General features: G+C 42.9%; 4 protein-coding genes across 8 annotated transcripts in view; 2 read left to right on the forward strand and 2 right to left on the reverse strand.

Moving 5' to 3' along the window:
• msh5 (mutS homolog 5) overlaps positions 1 to 14,909 on the forward strand; it is a 28,485-nt gene extending 13,576 nt beyond the window's left edge. Inside the window, exon 27 of the mRNA XM_027286258.1 lies at positions 14,817 to 14,909. The gene's annotated coding sequence lies outside the window, so the exon portion shown is untranslated. The remainder of the gene's footprint in view (positions 1 to 14,816) is intronic.
• Positions 622 to 4,811, reverse strand: LOC104923072 (Transmembrane protein 200B). The gene is made up of 2 exons (XM_019270655.2): positions 4,093 to 4,811; positions 622 to 3,572 (listed from the first exon to the last, which is right to left on the reverse strand). The coding sequence occupies exon 2, from the start codon at positions 3,556 to 3,558 to the stop codon at positions 2,740 to 2,742; it is 819 nt and encodes a 272-aa protein (XP_019126200.2). The 5' UTR covers positions 3,559 to 3,572; positions 4,093 to 4,811; the 3' UTR covers positions 622 to 2,739.
• l3mbtl1b (L3MBTL histone methyl-lysine binding protein 1b) overlaps positions 7,330 to 19,397 on the reverse strand; it is a 12,464-nt gene continuing 396 nt past the window's right edge. For 2 of the 5 annotated variants that reach the window (XM_010736016.3, XM_019270510.2), the window contains exons 2-22: positions 17,764 to 17,898; positions 17,240 to 17,435; positions 16,891 to 17,104; positions 16,671 to 16,800; positions 16,456 to 16,507; positions 15,979 to 16,073; positions 15,759 to 15,863; positions 15,531 to 15,666; positions 15,364 to 15,455; positions 15,106 to 15,257; positions 14,787 to 14,890; positions 14,415 to 14,500; positions 14,217 to 14,327; positions 14,006 to 14,120; positions 13,679 to 13,778; positions 12,100 to 12,294; positions 11,859 to 11,960; positions 11,692 to 11,756; positions 11,415 to 11,587; positions 11,094 to 11,156; positions 7,330 to 8,873 (exon numbers count right to left, since the gene is read on the reverse strand). In XM_010736016.3, coding sequence (XP_010734318.1) covers positions 8,745 to 8,873; positions 11,094 to 11,156; positions 11,415 to 11,587; positions 11,692 to 11,756; positions 11,859 to 11,960; positions 12,100 to 12,294; positions 13,679 to 13,778; positions 14,006 to 14,120; positions 14,217 to 14,327; positions 14,415 to 14,500; positions 14,787 to 14,890; positions 15,106 to 15,257; positions 15,364 to 15,455; positions 15,531 to 15,666; positions 15,759 to 15,863; positions 15,979 to 16,073; positions 16,456 to 16,507; positions 16,671 to 16,800; positions 16,891 to 17,104; positions 17,240 to 17,435; positions 17,764 to 17,874 — 2,526 coding nt within the window. In that variant the 5' untranslated portion in view covers positions 17,875 to 17,898 and the 3' untranslated portion in view covers positions 7,330 to 8,744. Of the gene's footprint in view, positions 8,874 to 11,093; positions 11,157 to 11,414; positions 11,588 to 11,691; positions 11,757 to 11,858; positions 11,961 to 12,099; positions 12,295 to 13,678; positions 13,779 to 14,005; positions 14,121 to 14,216; positions 14,328 to 14,414; positions 14,501 to 14,786; positions 14,891 to 15,105; positions 15,258 to 15,363; positions 15,456 to 15,530; positions 15,667 to 15,758; positions 15,864 to 15,978; positions 16,074 to 16,455; positions 16,508 to 16,670; positions 16,801 to 16,890; positions 17,105 to 17,239; positions 17,436 to 17,763; positions 17,899 to 18,951; positions 19,353 to 19,397 lie in introns of those variants that run through there. The other 3 variants (XM_010736017.3, XM_010736019.3, XM_019270515.2) reach the window with 3 other exon arrangements.
• LOC104923041 (transmembrane protein 244) overlaps positions 14,843 to 19,397 on the forward strand; it is an 8,499-nt gene continuing 3,944 nt past the window's right edge. The window contains exon 1 of the mRNA XM_027286261.1: positions 14,843 to 14,909. The gene's annotated coding sequence lies outside the window, so the exon portion shown is untranslated. The remainder of the gene's footprint in view (positions 14,910 to 19,397) is intronic.

Raw genomic sequence — 19,397 nt, forward strand, 5'->3', positions numbered from 1 at the left:
AACGATTGAAATTCCCTTGGGTCGTTTCAGTGTCGTCTGAATTTAATCTGAACTGGATTGGTGTAAATCAAACTCTTTATATGCAACATCCCATGATGATTAATCATCATGTTTTGAGCAACACTGACAAACATTTTTCTGGTTTTGGCTTCTCAAATAAGGAAATATTTTTGTTTTTCTTATATGATGTTAATCTCAGTGTCTTTGTTTTTTGGACTGTTGTTTGGACAAAACAAGCAACTGTCGTGGTATTTTTCATTTTGTGTTAATTTCTGAGGATGTAGTTTGTGGACTTGTTTGCCTTATTTAACCTCCTCACTGATATAAACAGACTGGACAAAATAATACTATACACTAAGACTACATAAATAAAATATCTTTAAAGGTCCAGTATGTAGGCATACTGTGGCAGATTTAGATGTAGATTTAAAGTTGCAGATCACAACCAACTGGAACTGTAATTCCTCGAACGGCCACTTGAGGCTGGCTACAGAAGGATTCAGTCTCCATAAGCCCCCATGTTAAAATGTCCAGAAATAAACACGTTCACAGCCTGGTACAAAAATCAGTTTTGGTCTCTAGAGCTAATTTCAACATTCATGACAACTGTATGAGGGCGAATTTTTATTAACTCACCTGTTCAAATTATATTAATGTGTAAAGTTATGCAGAATTAACAACGTGGTCACTTTGATTGGTGAGAAAACAAGAAAATCTGCAAAAACCATGAAAGGTCCTATCAGTGTTGTGTTGTTTGTCCGTTCTGGGCTACCGTACGATGTCAGTCTCCATAGAAGAAGTTGCCCTTCCTCTGTAGATATAAAGCACTCATACTAAGGTAACAAAAACACAACAATCAGGTAATGATAGACTAATGAAAACATACTCATGAATATTATATTGCATTTCTGCCATGTTCTGCTAACAGATCCCACCTCAATCTTACACACTGGACCTTTAAATGTTACTACAAACAACAGCCACTTAAAATGATCATAAAAAACCGAACCAACGCCTGTAAAATAATATCTACCTTCATGAATGCATTGGTTTTAGATAGTCACACCTAAATAAAACTGGCAGGCGAAGGGGAAATAATCTTCAGATTAATGAAAATATTAATTGGGTTGCTGCTATCCAATCCATCATCTTTCCTTCTAAATGTGAACACATCAGAGCATCTCACACTGGGAAGGACTCCTGTATGTGTGAGAGCTGCTTTTCTAAGAGATAAGTGTGAAGGAGGCTGCTTGCTGCTTGTTGCAAGATACAGACACGTCTCCACCACTCATCCCTGCTGCTGAAAAATACATTTAGCATCTTACAACTGCATACTGTACTGTACCTACACAAAAAAAAACCTCTACTCAATGTGTGTGAGAGAGATGGGTGCCAGTTTTTAGTGAGTGAAATGTGTGGCTGCAAATTACTGTACACTTCAGTCTCAGTCGTCATCTGGATGGCAGGATCCCAGCATGGGCCCAAACAACAAGGAAATACTCTGCAGTCCTAAAGCACCTATAAAACCCTTCAGACTGATCCCCTGTGTAATTAGAGGCTGGAGGAGAAAATGCTGGCGATAATTAAAATCCTACCCCCTTTACCTCTCTGCCTGTTCAAACATGCTCACTGTTGCTTAATTGGGACCTCGATAACATTTTACTCCGCATTGTTTTGTCCGATTTTGGCAGTTTTTTTGTTTTTTTGCACAAGCCAAGGATCGAGATGGAGAGGGCGAAGTATTTGAATAAAGCGTAGGAATGAAGATGATGAAGAAAGAGAGGAGATGAAAGGTCGGTGATGGTGGGAGAGCGAGGCTTCAGTTACACGACTCACTGAACGGCTTTTCTCAGTTAAGCTGCGTCAAGAATAACTCATAACAGCATCACCAGATTTGTCTCTTTTTTTTTGGTAAACGGTTGCTCTTTTCTTTTGCATCCACCATCTGATTGAAATTCTTTAAGATCTCGCATCACCACGCTCGAGAAAAGGGAGAAAACTGAGCAGCTGACATTTAAAACAAAAAAAAAGTTGAATTAGAGTTAAAAAAAAAACTTGAGTCCACACTTAGATGTGTACTGAGCACCAGCTGGTATTTATAGCATGGTTGTAGGTGTCAAGTGAGTGGAGTTTGGCCTTAGGTTCTTCTCTTGTTTATATTGAGACACAATTTCCTCAGATAAAAAGTAGATTACAGTATGTGTGAGATTAGATAAAACACTCATTTGGGACCTAATCTGGCTCATCCTCTTAAACAAACCTCTCCAGTAAGGAAATATAGACGCTGTGTCTCTGCAGAGAGGATGTGTGTGCGTCACAGAGAGAGGGAGAAAGAGAGAGTGAGTGAGCGTGTCCATCTCCCAGTATGGCACCCAGAGAAGTTTTCAGCAATCCTCCTCACGTCCTAATATGGTCAAACAAGCAGTGGCTTTTGGGAGTTTGGGCATGGCTGCTGAGTTCAAAGACAACAAGATGGCGAGTTGACATCAACAACAGCTAGCGTAGCTCCAATCTTTCAAATGTGGGTGAGTCAGAGAACGATGTAGGACAAAAACACCCTTCACAGATTGTGACTCAGAGCCACTGCACCACTCGGAGGCACTAAAACATACCAACAAACATTTCATGTGTTTATTGAGGAATGCATAGTCTCGTCTTTAGAGTGAGTCTGCACGTGAAAAAATGTATCTCATCATGCATATTTCATGGGACAGCAGAAGCTGAACCAGCTGGGGAAGTTCAGTGTTGAGGCGACAGAGAAGAGCCTGTCCGTACGTTGAAGTTGATTTCACTAGAGTTGCAAGAGTCCGAGTAGACGGAGGAGCGAGAGATGGACGGGCAAGGGGAGGGAGGTTGAGGAGTTGGCTCCTGATGGTGCAGAACTCGAGCCAGCAGGGTCGACCTTCCCTCCTTCTCCTCCTCCTCTTTGTCCTCCTCTTTATCTCTACCTCCTGCGTCCAAAGGAGGCGGCGGTGACGGCCTGCTGCTGATGTTGTGCCTGTTCCTGTGAGGCGAAGGAAGAGGAACAGGAGTACCACAGTTCTGGTTTGAGAGGGGGAGTGTGTGGGCCGGAGCGGCCCAGCATTCCTGCTCTGCATCTTTGCACTCCCACTGCTCCTGACAGCTGAAGCTGGGCTGCTCCTGCGAATCCTCCCAGCCGTTTCCCCCCTGCAGATCCTCAAGGTCATCAGGTGTCTTTCGCCTAAGGATTTCCAGGTCCCGGTTCTCGTACAGCAGCGTTGCAGCGCAGATGAAGATGAACAAACCCACTCCCATGACAACAGGTCCGGCCAGTTTCATCCTCTCGACGTGGGTGCTGCCTCGGCCACCCACAGGCTTTGGTGCAGCGGATACATATCCTGCAACCGCGACACTCATCCCCACTAAAACAACCGCTACACCCAGCATCAACCAAACGCCTGGAGCAGAGCGCAGGTGCAGCTTGGTTTGGAGGGCTTTGCCTTTCCTCAGGTGCCTGTGGCATGCTGGGATGCAAACAGGTGAGGACTGGGTAGAGCGGGAGGAGGTGGGGCTGCAGACAGGACTGGTTGCTGTCATCCTCTGGCTTCAGGCTGAACAGAGAGAAGAGGAGGACAAAGGGCAGAAATACAAATATTAGGCAATAATGCAGCATCGAGGGAGAGCTCCGGGAGGTGTTAGAGCAAAGATAGTTTTCTCTGCATTGGACTCAACAGGAAATAGCTGCTTTAATAAGACATGTGGCCGAGTTAATGAGATGCCAACTCTTCTGCAGTTCCTCTGGTGTCTCTGAGGAGCCACACGGAGACTTTATACTCAACCCTGCAGCAGCTCCTCTGAACCCGCACTGAACTGTTATTGAAACATTCATCATTGTGGGAATAAAAGAGTCACATTACCACCGGTACTTGCTCCAAGTGAACCTCCCCGAAGCTACGGGTGATTCAACAGGACGCAAGCGATGATAAATCTCCCATCAAGTCGTGTTTCATAAGTGCTCTTACGCATGCATCTTTAATGTTTTACTGTTTTAATTCATGCCGCTCACTGCAGTTATCCAGTTGTCCGCTTACTTTGACGCTTTGTCAGTGTAAAAATCAGATGGTTACTTGCCTTGTTTTGGACGTGAATCCGAGCAAACTGGCTCCTTCTCATTATCAAAAGAAATAACCCAGAGTTGCGTTATTCCTCCCACTACGCCGTGCGTCCTCACCACCACTTTGATCCGCGGTTAAATACAGACTTTCGCCTAATTCCTGCTCAGATTAAGGCGCTTTCCATTCGTTGTTTTGAGGAAGCAGCTGCCGCGGAGCCTGAAATTAAGATTTTATAGTAAACAACAGTCTTACTAAAAGTGGTGCAAAGCTGCTGCTCTCTGCCTCTCTGTCTCCACACTGACTGTGCGTCTATGCAGCCTGTGTTTTGATTTGTCTCCGAGTATGTGTGTGTGAGTGTGTGTGTGTGTGTGTGCAGAGGAGGGGTCGTGGGAATCTCTGACTGGTCCAGGCCAGTCCCACGGTGAGCCCGGTTTATTCTTAGAGATCACCAGCCATTAGTGAAATTACTAAAGGACCGCCTTCCTCCATCACAAATGTAAAAACAGAAGAGAAAATATATAAAATGTAAAGCTAAAGTTAAAGCTCCTTAACCTGCACACTACTGCTCAAACATGATTTGTAGTTATAGATTTTTTTAATGATTTATTTCCGTTTCTGACAGCCCTGGTTTCCATTTAATTCATGGGGTAAAAAAAAAAAATCAATTTTCATTGAGTTTTGCTTAAAGGGGAACTCCACTGATCTAACACATGAAGGCCTGTCTACAGATCTTGTTGAGGACTCTAGTATATGTGAGAAAGAAACTGGCTTCAAACTAAAAAAATAATAATAAAAAAACTAAAATTACTCTACAGTTAAAGGTGCAGTGTGTAGGATTAAGTGAAATCTAGTGGATTGCAACCTCACATTTCAAATAAGAAGGAGAAACTACAAGTAGCTGTGAAACTCGACAAACAAAAAAAGCAGAAAATGTCTAAAGCCAATGTTTGGTTTGTCCATTCTGGGCTACTGTAGAAACATGGAGGACTCCATGGAAGAGGACCCGCTCCCTCTGTAGATATAAAAGTCTCATTCTAAGGTAAATAAAAACAGCAATGGTGACATCACATGATGCACAAATAGATAGTTTTCTCATTAGTTTACATTGTAAAAGAAGCAGCTGTAAAATGGTGGCCACATTTTTTGAGTGTCACAACCAAGCGGCAACCTTTCTGTCTGTGAAGTGAAGCAAGTGTGGAAGTGCAAAAAACTGCAGTTCCTCAAACGGCCACTTGAAGCTGGCTCCAGAATGAGTCAGTTGTCAGTGTCAGTGAACAGAAGCAGCTTTAAAACAGTGGCTATCCATATCATAACTTGATGTATTCAACACGATCTATCACAATTAAATCCCAATTTAAGTCAGCAGAGAGCTAAACAGGAAGTTAGCGGCTCTGAAGATCAGGGTTATCTGACAAAATTGGCTTAATGCGCCACTGAGGAGCTTCCATAGGAATAAATAGAGTCCGGCTGTCAACGCTGTATCCAGTTCTTTATTAATGCATCCATGGGCTCGAGGCTACATTATCCGATACTAGTGTAACACACCAGAATTGCTGATCGAATTTTGGACGTGTCTCTGGTTCTTCTGCATTGGTTTTGATGTGAGTGTGACAAAGTTACAGCATTGCAGTGGCACACATCTGGTAATCACGGTTCAGTTTCTGGAAACAGAAGTCAAATAGACCAGATACGTGGATGTAACACATGTACAATGCAACGCTAGACAGCATTTGGGTGAGTTTCAGGTGTAGTCGGCACACATCATGGTGGTTTTAGGGTTGAACTGTGTGAAGATACATCACACATAACACTAGTTTTGCCTCTTTACATGTAGGTCACGTACGTGTGAGCAATACATGGCAAGAAAGTTTTGAGGGTCATGACCACATTGTAACATGTCTGGAAAAAAAACATTTTTTCCACATAAATGTGGGCCATGGTACTCGAGATTTTAACGTTTAGCTAATTACTTTGACAAAAAACATGAGGACATAATTCAACATGCTCTTACTGTATACTGTCCTGACCCGATGTTAACTTTGGGTATTGTTTTAAAGTTTTAAGAAAAAAAAGAATGACGTTAACATCTTTTGATTGTTAAATCACTTTCAGACAATTGCAGTGGCTTAAGTCCAGAACACTTCTACGATCTATAAATGTGGATTTAACAATTGTTACACTGTATTTGGAATCAATGTATGAGAACAAACACACAAGGAAATTATGAAATTTACTGCATTTGATCATGTTCATGTTCAGGTTAAACAGTTTAACCAAAAGTTTAAAGGGGAAATTACTTCTTGCTAACTGCTAACAACTTTTCTTGCAAGGGGTCACAAGACAAATCGGTCTGCTTTGATCTTTAATAACATGTTGTGTTCATAAGCTTAATTGTTTAAATTGTAGTAGAGTGGAAGTATAAAGTGGAGTAAAATGGAAATATTAAATTAAGTGCCAGACGAGGCATTTTTAAACCAACACAGACACACTGTCCTAGAAGTGCCATCAATAAAATTAAAGGTCCAGTGTGATGGATTTGGTGCCATCTAGTAAAAATCTGCCATCTGAAATTGTACAGGATAAACTACAGTGGAAGGCTGAAGGCTACCTAGAGCTTATGCCTCTATACCCATGTAGAAACACAGCTGTTCAACATGGGTATAGAAAACACAACAATTCTTACTTATCTTTGGATGAATATACACATTCTTAGGCTTATCTGGGGTCGGGTCACTGTGACAGCAGGTTTCGCAGGGCACTCCAGGCGGAGCCAGGCCACCTAGCGGAGGAAGTTGATTTCAGCCGCTTGTATCTGCAATCTCATTCTTTCGGGTGCTAACCAAAGCTCATGACCATTGGTTGGAATGACCTAACCCTGCAGTACTAAAGTACATGCTCCATTTTCCCCATCACTCATGAACAAGACCCTGAGACACCTGAACTCTTTCGCTTGGAGTAGCACCTTGCTCCCAACAGAACATATTTGTGAATATTCAAACAAAATCTGCTGATAAATCCCCCTAAATTTTACAAACTGGACCTTTAAAACGCTAAAAGCTACAGAAAAAGTTAGTTGGTGGACCTTGAGTTGTCCTCAAGGATTCCAGGACTACTGTATCTCATAAATATATAAAGTAAGAGAGCCCATTTCCTCCAATTTAAATCAGTAAATACTTAAACATACAGATAAAACCACAGTTTTTCTCACATTATGTGTGATTGTGTGTGGCGGAGGTCAAATGAGGACAGCAGGCAGTGTGCATCTTGTTTATTTTCACCCATTCCATCAAACAGCCACAGTTACCTCAGAGCCAAAACAGCGTACCATTAACCCTTAAATTAGAATACATAAATAAAAGCTGTTTGCATATAAACAGTTGCTGATGTACACATTCCAACTTGCCGAAGTACACGCCGATTTACAAAGACACTGACAAAGTTTTTGTTTTTTATTTTTTCTCAAAATCTATGTATGAATTGAGGCTCGTATTTTTCAGTTCACTGTCATACCGTCCGTTCCTGTAGACAGATGTCAAGCCTTTGCATAACCAAGCAAGGAGTAAACTCTGGTAGGGAGCGAGGACAGTCCATTTTGTAGCTGTATACTATTTACAATGTGAATGATGGAGGTTATTTGAACCAAACAAGATAATCAATATCAACAAAACAACTAAAAGCTGTTTTTAAACATTCATATTCGTGTGCTGTTTCCCCCCCAACAACAAAAAAAAAAACACAAAGCAGATAGAGAAGAACAGAGCTGGTTCGTCGTCTCGTTCCACCTTAAAAGGCTGTAAGTTTCCTTGATTTAACATTTAGCCCTTAGCGCTGCTTGTCACAAAACAATCCTCTGACCAGAACAGCAACACACACGGGCTGGTGGAAAATTACATCCTCATTTCTCAGACACACTTAGTCACATTTACACACACACACACACACACTTTCAACCATCCCCCATTCAATCTAAGTTTCAGCCAACTCCAATTTAAACAAACTCTCTCTCTCTCTTTCTCTCTCTCCTGCGCCTTCGGGCCTGTGGAGCGGCCCATTGTCTCCACCTAGAGGAGAAAGGCTGAACTACATAGTGCTTCTGCTCCACTGGGTTTCACATTTTTAAAAAACCTCTCATCGCCTCACGATTGTATCTTGCAGCTTTTTTTTAAAAAAAAGAGAAAGAAGAAGAAAATGTATCTGTTGCCTAGTAAAAAGCAACAAAGCACAGACATGCTTGTTCCATCTGCTCTGAGCTCAAGCACCATTACAGTTCAAATAAAACAGGAAATGCAACAGAACGGTGACAAGAAATCCAATTCATAAACTGTACAATGTTAAGAAGCATTGAAGGTGCCTGTAGTTGTTTTTTTGTTTGTTTTTTTAATGATCCCGTAAACAAACACGATATAAATCGAGGAATCCTCTTGGTATCATGTAAAACTCTCCCTCAGGGTTGATCTGTCCATCATGGAGAGAGGATGGAGAATGAAGGGGGGTGGGGGGGAGATGGACGTTTTTTGAAAATAATGACTTCCACTTGTTTCTCTCGTGTAGCTTCACCGTCGCAGAGCTCGACAGACGAAACATGTTCTCACTTATTTTATCAAATGTCTTTAGCTGAAAGTTGATGAAACCGGTAAGGAGCAAGTGTTCCCTCCGACTAGTCAGGTCTTACTCTTCGTCCGCGTTCTTCAACATGAGGATGGAGTTGTAGATCTTCAGGGCGGGTCCCAACTTGATTGACAAGATCTTGACGATGTCTGCTTGGGTTAGGAGGAGGAAGGCCTCGCCATCTATTTGCTAAACAAAGGAAAGAAGAAGACAGAAGGAGAAGTGTTAATCTGTATCACCATTTTATTTACAGACTAAAGCCCAGCTGCCTCAGCTAATCGCAGTTCATTCTAGTCAATGTTTCAAGCAATGCGCCATGGTCTGGTTTAGAAGTGACTCCGTGGTGCTCCACCAAGAATATGCAGCTGTCCTATTTTAGGCGGATTCAGCAATCAGCCTATGCAAACCCATGCAAACTTGCGGTCATAAAAACATCCAAAAGGGAAAACAATCAAAGTACGTAGAATATTTACATATCTAGAAGGGAAAAAAGACCACATCTGAAGTTAACTAAGTCTGGTGGCTTCTGAAATGCTCCTGGTGGGCGTTTGATGTGGCGTGGAGAATGGACCAAAACAGCGATGTGGCTGCAACATGACGGAGATATCATGAGTCACTGTAGTGTGCCCCTCAGTCCAACATGAGGTCACAGCAGTAGAGGACAGAGCAAAGCATAGACCCAGGAGCTTTTTGAGGAATAAAACACCCAACAGATCATATCACATATCATATCATAACAGATTCTGCTCTGATCTGGAGTTATTTGGCAGTAAGAGGAGAGCTGAGAGTTTTGTTTTTAAGCATTTGGAATTAAAAAGTGTTAAAAGTGTCAAAATTGATATTCAATCTGGCTTCCCAACCTGTCGGCCTGCAGCAGCGGATAACAACATCTCTAGTGTTGTTATTGTAGCCATCTGTTGGCACCCACAGGTCTATGATACTGCTTGATATTTATACAGAGACCGGACAGAAAAGGAGAAAAGTAAAAAGAGAAAGTTGAGGAGGAATATCTCTGTTCCAGCTGTCGGTTGTACTGAAATGAGGTCAGCATAGCCCTTATCAGACCACGACAAAGAATAAATTCAGACTTTTTAGTTTTGACGTTTGTTTGGCGTCCATTTGATCGGTTTATTGCTGGCGATATGTCTACCTGATTGAAACAATCAGGAATTAACTTTTTATTTCACTGATTAACCAGCTTTATTGATGCCGGCACTTCCTCACTCTCATTCACCATCTATGTCTTTCGACCAATGCTCACTCTCTCCCTCTCTCTCAAATCTTCAGGTACAAACTAAAAGAAACTTCTGTGTCACTATTTTGCAGCGTCATATCAGTCAGACTCAATACACCACAACAGGCAGAGTATCAGAGTTTAGTCCACGAATCCACCTGGATAGCGTCCATTTCCGTCACATTTCAGGCTGTCTGTGGAGGGTTTTAAAATCCAGCACAACTTCTCTGCCACAGGACGCTGTTAGTGTACACTGCCGCAGCCAAAACTGACTACCCCGACTCAAATGAATGGAAAAACCTGCATTTTCGCCACAGCGCCAGATTCTGTGTGACTACGCCCTTAGTCTGGAACTAGTTTATTTTCGATTTCCAAGAGGCGATAAACAGACACAGACCAATATGTAGGTGGATAGATCTACAACCAATCAGAGCAATCAAAGGTGTGACATAGTGCTGAGCAAAACATGCAAGCAGGGGCGGAGCTTGGTCAATTTTCAAACAAGAATAAGAAAATGACAGCCTGGTCACAAACTTTGTCATATTACAGCTAAACAGTGTTTAGTCTTATTCATACTGGTAAACCAAAACATGTTTCTGAAAACATGTGAGGCGGAAATACACAGCAGTAGCAAACCCTTGATTCATATTTGGTCAACAGTGCCTGAGTTTGAGCTGCAAAAGTGAAGTCACTTCACACGCAGGCTCACGAATCACATTTTTCCAGGGGTGTCTTATTATGAAAATGTATGCAAATTTTATGAAAATGCAGGAAGCTGCATAAAATTACACAAATTTGCAGAGCAAACACACTAATTAGGGAACTAAAATGTCTGCAAATAATATGATTTAATATATTTGGGGCATTTTTCCATGTGCTTAACGTCAGACGCCAGACTACAGGTGGCAACAATACATAAATATTGAATTAACTGAGTCAGTGCTTATTTAATGCTGCCAGCTATGCATTATGTATCTCATTTGAATTCACGCATCCAAAAACTGCACTAAAAATAAGCGTGTGTTTCGTCAGTAATTATTGCTCATAAAATAGAAAAACCAGGCTTACACCGCCAAAATAAGTCATTTAAAGACGTCATCTCTGGTAAATATGACATTATTTAGACTTAATGATTAATCAAGCATTTAAAAAGCAATCTTTATGAACCATCTCACCTCTGTTTTAAATGTAGCAGCATGTTCTTTACATCCCGGGAGTCCTTTGACAAAACTGGCCACCTGATGAAGAAAGAGAAACAACGTGGAGCGAAATGCGACAGACAGGATGTTTACATCAATAAATGTTTATCTACTTATTTAAGAGCCTTTGTTGAACCAACAGGCACAAAGAGCGGCACAAAGCTCTCCTTGAATATTCATGCACAGTCACAGTTTCCCCCGAACAACAAGATGCCTTCAAGTTGGATGAGTTCAAAGAGGAGTATGTCTGCTTTTCATGTGTTGGCGCAGTCAAGAGTGTGTGTAAGCATGTCTGACCTCCTCAGCGCTCCAAGTGGCCACTCTCTTGGCAGTCAGCCCCAGGACCTCAGGCAGCAGCTGGCAGTGTTTGTCCCAGCAGAGGGCCACCCGGTGTGGGGGAGAGGCAGAGATGCCGGGGGAAAACACAGACTCGTGGAGGGCCTGCTGGAGAGAGACGGCATCTGGAGAGGCTGAGGGGGGGAAAAAAAGCAAGAGGAGGGGCGTCAGCAGTCAAGTGAGGAGTGAGGCGATGATATACAGGCTTTATCTGAACTCATTTCACATTCAGACGCACCTTTACTGTCACCAATCTCCTCTTTAACGTAGTGCATTTTCAGATATTTGGGAACTGGTGCAGTCCTGAAGAAAACAACAACATATGAGTTATAAGTCTCTGTAATGCAGGATCTTCTGCAGTGAACTTCTACGGCACAGCTCAGTCTGATTGTTTCATGGCTGTACCGTTTAGGTCTTGTTCCATTGTGGCTCTGCTCACTGGCTCCACCCGGTGGCTCTGACTGGCTGTTGCGCCCCGAACGCTCAGCTTCCACTGTCACCGGTTTCCTAGCAACACAGATAACCCGCTCTCAGGTACAGACCACTGGATAGAGTTGCGTGCAAAACACTGATGGAGGAGTTCTCTCGGGAGTTTTAGTGTGTGTTTCTGCGGACTGACAGCCTTTATACGTGTTCAGCAGCAAACCTGTTCTGGGAGTCTTCAGCTCCTTCTGTCTGGTCTGGCGTTGAGGAGATCTGCGTCGTAGTGTTTGTTTGAGGATCGGGGCGTCGCCCGCGAGGATGAGGTCCGCTAAGGGCGAGGGGTCGTTCTCCACTGAGGCGATCTGGCAGCAGGCCCTCCTTGTTTAGATTCATCTCCGAGTACGGACAGCTCACCTGACTACACACACACACACACAAAGACCACTTACTTTACCCGGGACTCAAACAAACAGCCATTCCACAACAGGGAATGAAACGGAAATGCACTTTCTACATTTGATGCTCTACAATTCAACAGGTTACAACAAATAGGATGGAAAAAGCAGCTAAAAAGGCACCTTAAAGACTTAAACTGCCCACACACAAGCACACAACACATTCACACTGCCGGCAGCCTACACAAGTACAAATGCAATTTAAGGACACTGAGACTGTATCCCCAAACACTGATAAAAAAAAAAAAGGAGATGAGATTAAACTATTAATGTCCTGTGGAACAGAGAGAGGATGCAGCAAAAATGGAGAAGAAACTTTAAGTGAGGATTTCACAGATGGCTCTTTAAACGGCATTTAGATGAGACGGTACTGATAAAAAGTGTATTAAAATGCAAAGCAAAGACACCAAAGGGTAAGACGAAAAATGACTTGAAAAGTTTTATGGAATTAAAAGAATATGAAAAGAGTTCAAATATCTTGGGGTCTTGTTCGCGAGTGATGGAAAAATGAAGCAGGAGATGGACCACCGGGTCGATGCAGTATCTGCAGTATTACGGATGCTGTACCGGACCCTTTGACCGAAAAAGGCAGCGGAGTGGGAGGGCAAAGCGCTCAATTTCCCAGTCCACCTTCGTTCTAACCTTCACCTGTGGTCATGAGCTTTTGGTAGTGACCCAAAAAATGAGATTGCGGATACAAGCGGCCGAAATGAGCTTCCTCCACCGGGTGGCAGGCTCAGCCTTAGAGATAAACTGCTGATGGTGCCAGCTGAGGTTTTTCGGGCATCTGGTTAGGATGCCTCCTGCATGGGCGCCTTCCTTTGGAGGTGTTCTGGGCATGTCCAACTGGTAAGAGACCCCGGGGAAGACCTGCTGGAGGGACTACATAGCCCATCCAGCCTGGCAATGCCTTAAGATCCCCCAGGAAGGAGCTGGAATGCTTTGCTGAGGAGAGGGACGTCTTGAATGCCCTGCCAAACCTGCTGCCAGCACAACCCGAGCCCAGATAAGCGGAAGAAAATGGATGGATGGATGGAACTATGTTGTAAGTGAGACATATTCCCATATAATTTCATATCCAGATAACGATACATACAGCCCATTTTCTGTAGATTCAATGAATGAATGTTTTTTTTTNCTATGTTGTAAGTGAGACATATTCCCATATAATTTCATATCCAGATAACAATACATATAGCCCATTTTCTGTAGATTCAATGAATGAATGTTTTTTTTTGGTTTTTTTTACTGTCATAATGCGAGAGAGCTTTACAAAATAGGACAAGACATAGAACAATAACAAAAAAACAAACAAACAAAGAGACTGGGAAAGATAAGAGTACTAACGTGTAGTGGGTCCCATAGCGAGGTCCTCTGATGTGTCCAACCCCGTTGCATCCTGGGGTAGGACATCCTTGTCCTGGGGCGGTAGATAAATCACTGGAGCCTGAAACACAAACACACACATAAGGGAGTGTTAATAAGACTTTGCAAACAACAAATCATTTCCATTTGGATTCATAACAGATTCCTTCCACCATCCAGGGGTTAAACAGGCAGAGACAAGCTGTGCTGACTCATTTGTTGAAATTGCAATTTTGGATCCTTCTCCTAAGAAACCTTGTTTGACCTCAGTAAATATCCAGCGGGACAGACTGGAAGAGGGCGTCTCACCGTTAGGGTATTGTAGTGGATGTCCAGTTTTCTGACACCACCCTACAGGGTGAAGATCAGGGCAGTCTGTCTCCACCCAATAGTCGTACTCTGAACTCCAGCCATCAAAATGAATCTAGATGAAAGGAAAGGAGAAAAAAAGAGCTAATCACACTCAGACTGAGTACAGAGCAAATCAAGACACATCTTCAACACGGAAGACATCTTGTACCTTTAGTCGGTGGTCCTCTGTGTCCACTATAGTTGCAACACGGATGAGCATGGGGTTCCTCTTATCGACAGCTTCCACTTTCATCCCAATCTGAAAGCCGTGTGGAGGTCGCTGCAAACACAGAGCAGAGCCAAAATTACATGACTACATCTAGACTACTACTGTACACATTATAAATATTTATGTTCTGTATTGTACCGGTTTGAAAGCCCGTGCCGGAGCAGCCTGTGTGCCTGTCTCCTCCAGGTATTTCTCCCACGAGAAACTCTTAGGATGCTTATATTCTGAAGAGAGGGAATAAAGACTAATTAGATCTGTCAGTCACTGCAGACAGCACACACATTAACACAGCCTGTTGACATGAACAGGAACTGACAGTGGCATGCACTTGCACATGCACCAAATAAAATTTGATTCAGTATCTTTACATACAGTCACAATAATATTTGCTACTTTCTAAAATACACTGATAGTACAAGAAACAATCACTTTATCAGCTGAATCTACATTTGTATTAGTATTTCTACATTAATTTGGGCCCTACTGTATATTAAAATAGTTTATACTGACCCACGTCTGTCTTGATCTGTGTCTTACCAGCTGGAGTGGTCAGAGTTAGCTCAGCCTCTTCACAGAAACCCACAGGATGGATGTATGGACTGCTAGCATCACACCTTAACAAAGAATTACCAGGTAAAACAGATGCACAATATGTATAATGGGTAGCTGCATAAACTCTATAGTTATGGATGTCTGGACAACATTTTGCCCAATGTCTACATTCATTTCCAATCCCTCTCCACCCCTGAGGTACACAGGCACCACATTTCACTTGGATTTGGATTCATCCTCTTAATAGATTGGATCTTATTTGTTCTTTCATTCTTACCAATAATCATATGTGTCATCCCAGTTGTCAAAATGAATGAGCAGTCGGTTGTCAACAACAGCAGCGATGGTTGCTACACAGATCAATGACGGGTTCTTCCTGTCGACCGCCTCCAGCTTCATCCCTGCCCTGAATCCAGATGGAGTCACAGACTGAAAATTTTAAAAAAGAAAAAGCACATACATATTTAGCGTATTTAATTTTATTACAATCTTTCAATCATTGAGAGTCTACAGATTGTATGTGCTTCATACTCACTGTGTTGAGGCTCTTGAAAAGGTGTTTTGGAGCTAGCTGACCTCTGCAGTTCTTTACATACATGCTCCAATTAAACTCCCCATCCTTACAACCTGCAAGACAAACTCACTCAGAAAAGTGTTCGGAAAATCACAGACAGAAGTGTCAGTTTGTGTGTGTGTGACTACCTTTAGGCAGCAATAACTTATGTCCATTCTTCTCACACCAGCCAGCTGGTTTCATGTCCCACGAGTCGGCATTGGCCCAGAAGTCGTAGCATTCTGGGTAACCATCAAAGTGGAGCCTTACTCTATAACCTTGGATCTGAGAGACAAAGACACAGCACACACGTGTGTGTGTGAGTCAAACTCTAGACTATGCACAGGGATAAAGATATATATCGCCTTTTGCCATACCTCTGCAACACTGAGCACACAGAACAGAGATGGATGAGACGGGTCCAGCCCCTCCAGCTTCATTCCCACCTTAAAACTGTTCCTGCTTTGTGGAAACGACTGGTGCTGCAAGACAAACGTACATCACAGCACAGTCAATAATTGGCTCGTCTGAGACCAAATAAACGAAACCATCTGGCTTTATTTAAAATTGTAGTGTGCATTTAAGAGAAAAAAACACCTCTTTGTATAGTTTAACAGGAGCAGCGACGGCTTTCTCCTCTTCCAAGTAAGCAGGCCAGCTCCACGCCCGCTTCTTATTGGGCGGGGCAGTCACTGAGGGTTGGACAAAAAATAATATTATGTACAGCTGCTGGTGCATGGAGACACATACCATTTATGAGAAACATAGAGATGCAGCCAGACTCTGACATTTATTCATTTCAAATCAGCTCAGTTGCATAATATAACAATTTTCCTAAATCATGACATGGAAGTTTATATTTTAAGACCTTTTGAATTTTCATCAGAGGACAATCAGCAAAACGTTTAATTTCTCGCCAGAGCAAGATGAAACTGCAACATTTTAAGGCATACAAACACTTTAAGACAGAAGATGTTATAGTTGTATTCAAGATCTGTTAGGGCCTTGACTTTACATATCCGTGTCATTTAAAGATTTTATATGCAGCTGAGAAACAATGTGAGTCTAACATACCTAATTTGGCTATTTTGGCACCTCGTCTGCCTTTGGTTGTCTTGGTCTTTTCCTACAACAGGTGAAATGAAAGAATGTGTTAACAAAGGCTTGAAGAGGAAATGAAGAGAACAGGAAGAAATTCCAGAAAAAAAACATACTTTGTTGCAAAACAGAACACTTGAATGGCGTAAAGCCCTGAAAAAGAAGTCAAACACTCAGAATATGCTCCTTACCTCTGGTTCCTCTTGGTTTTCTTCCTCTTCGTCACCAGAATCCATGTAGATCTTCCTCTTTTTGCGTACACGTTTGCCTAACCTCTCACCCTCGACGGCCTGACTCTCCCTTGCTTCCCCTGGAGATGATCTGTGGGAAAAAGAAAAAAGATTTGACTTGTGATGGAAACAACAAAACAAAATAAGGACATGTGGCGTCAGAGAGACGTGTGAGTTTTACCTGCCACTGGAGGGCTGGGCACAAATAGAGCTACAAAATTTGCCCTGAAAAAGGGCATCCCGGGGAACACGGCCACCACAGGCCCGGCACCTTAACAGCTCCCCGTTTGGGCCTGTGTCTGCACTGGAGCCAACTTCAACACTGGGACCAACCTCCACACTGGGGCCCTCCATACTTGGGCCCTCCTCTAAAGACAGAAGCACAGGGCCGGGGGCTGCAGGACAGAGCAGAGAGAAGGACTGAAAGAGTGTTCACTGGACAAAACGCAGAAAGAGAATCAGAAGACACTGCGTTTTTGTTGTTGTTTTTTTTTTTTACAATAACACTGTTGTAAGGCTTTAAACCGCACCTTTAGCTTGAGACGATCCTGGCTGACTCTGATTGGGTGGAGCTGTGGCTGTGCTAGTCTGTGATTGGCCCTCTGGTGGAGGGGTGGGAGTGTGAGACTGTGCCGGGTCCAAGGTCTTGCAGTTAGGCTCTGCTTGCTGCCCTTTGACCTCGAGGTCTGTGACAATCTCGAGAGTACCAAACTCTGTCATGCGGAACTGAAAGACAAAGAAAAGGACAGACATGCTGCTCATCAGGATTTCTCACAGGAAACTGTTGAGGCGATCAGGATCCATCTCGTCTGCTGATGAATACAGTTAGTAATAATTGTCACATTCATTAAATATACGCCCTCTGTGTAATAGCGCTCTCTCTTTTTGCCCTGAGGGTTAATGCTTCCTCAATATATTTTTTTCCAACTTAACACAAGTGGTTTTAATTTGCCGCCTCGACTATAAAGCACAAGCCTTGCTTCTACGATCAGATACATGCGCACAAATATCCCCAACAGTAGCACAAATCTCTCTCTCTCTCTCTCTCTCGTACCCTGATATCACTGCCTGGCAGTGTCGCAATACCATCCTTCCAGTCCAGAGCACCCATCATGTCAAACTCAGCTCCCTGTGAGGGGCCATCACTGGGTGGAGTGTCAGTCATTCCCACTCCTCTGATATCCCCAACCTGCAAAGAATAATAACAGTCTCTTAAAGACAGATCATAGACTGGCCTGGGTATAGTAAGGTTGAGCGGCACGATGCACATTTTTGCACAAAGTGTTCATCCTTCCTTAGACTTTATTGTATCTACATGACGCCTTTTGTATATAATGCGTGTCAGTTTGTGTTTGTAACACTTGTAACTGCAGCTGCGATGCAAGGATTTCCCTTTGGGGATCAATAACGTCATCTATCTATCTATCTATCTATCTATCTATCTATCTGATCTAAATGATGGCATTGTTCTGCGTCCATTGCGCTGACTGTGAGTGATTATCACAGTGAAAACCCCAATCTATGGGTTTTATTTCTTTATACCTACAAAGTGCTCCCAGCAGACAAATGCAGTTTCTACCTGCACTTGTAAACAGCACTGCCCAGCATCACCGCTGGATGGCGACTGTGTGCTGGCTTGCAGGATACACCATGCACTTCGATTTCAGACAAAAACAGTCAATAATAATATTGTTTTGCTGGTCAACTGGCAGGCAAATACGTGCACAAACGGCCCCATTAGGGTGAACCTTCATCAGGATCATTGACAAACACGAGGAAAGACGTGTCAACTTTAAGTTAACCACACAAGTTCATCTTTTCCTTGTTTTAACAGTATCTCTGCGAACCGGCTGTTTGCCTGGTTATGAACAAGTGAGGGGGTAATTTGTTTATCAATTTTAAAGAGAACACTGTTTTCCGCAGAGATTGGCCAAACTTAAAAGCGTTTCAATCCGACTAATATTACGATATAACGTTTTAGTGTTGACGCATGTTCAACACTGAATTATGGTGATATTTTCTGTTTGCATGGTGGCCCATTAACCATGTGAAAAGTGAACAACACCCCGAGTTAACAGATCTGGGTTAAGTTTGACTTTGCACTTGATGCCTCAGTTTTTATTCCAGCCATAAATAAAAGTGTATGTAAGAGCGCCCATGATTAGCATTCGTCTTATACAAAATGGCGGAGCATAGGAAGAGGCCACCAACACGTTTAAACTATGTAAATTACTCAAGTTACCCATTCAAACAAATCGTGCAAAGCCGCTACGCGTCGAACAGGACCAAACGCTTGCGGTGTAATTTCCTGACTTGGTGTTTTCCTTCACTCGGGTTATTTTCTTCACTTTCCCCTTGTCACGGAATGTCAGCCCTATGCTAGCGTTAGCGCTGACATGAAGCTAGCCGCCAGCTAGCCTCACTCCCGTTCATCTGCACGGAGGATTGCTACAGACGGCTAGCCCGTAGCATTGTGTGGCTCTGGATGCAGCCAGCTTAAGGACAATCTGTAATAAATAAGTTTCCCCGGTTAATAACAAGAGGAAAACGCATTTTGCAAAACGCCAATAATTCGCACAATATCACACACACTCGCAATGACACCGCGCTACTGTTGGGGAGCTTCAACATTGTTGCTTGATTTAATTTCTTCCAATAGAAACTTGAAAAAAAAAAAAAAAAAAAAAA

The sequence above is a fragment of the Larimichthys crocea genome, chromosome XIII, assembly GCF_000972845.2.
Source record: "Larimichthys crocea isolate SSNF chromosome XIII, L_crocea_2.0, whole genome shotgun sequence".
NCBI lineage: Eukaryota > Metazoa > Chordata > Actinopteri > Sciaenidae > Larimichthys > Larimichthys crocea.

Bases quoted from the DNA above. Each gene is read 5' to 3' on its own strand.
- LOC104923072 (XM_019270655.2), bottom strand. From the start codon at position 3,558: ATGACAGCAACCAGTCCTGTCTGCAGCCCCACCTCCTCCCGCTCTACC.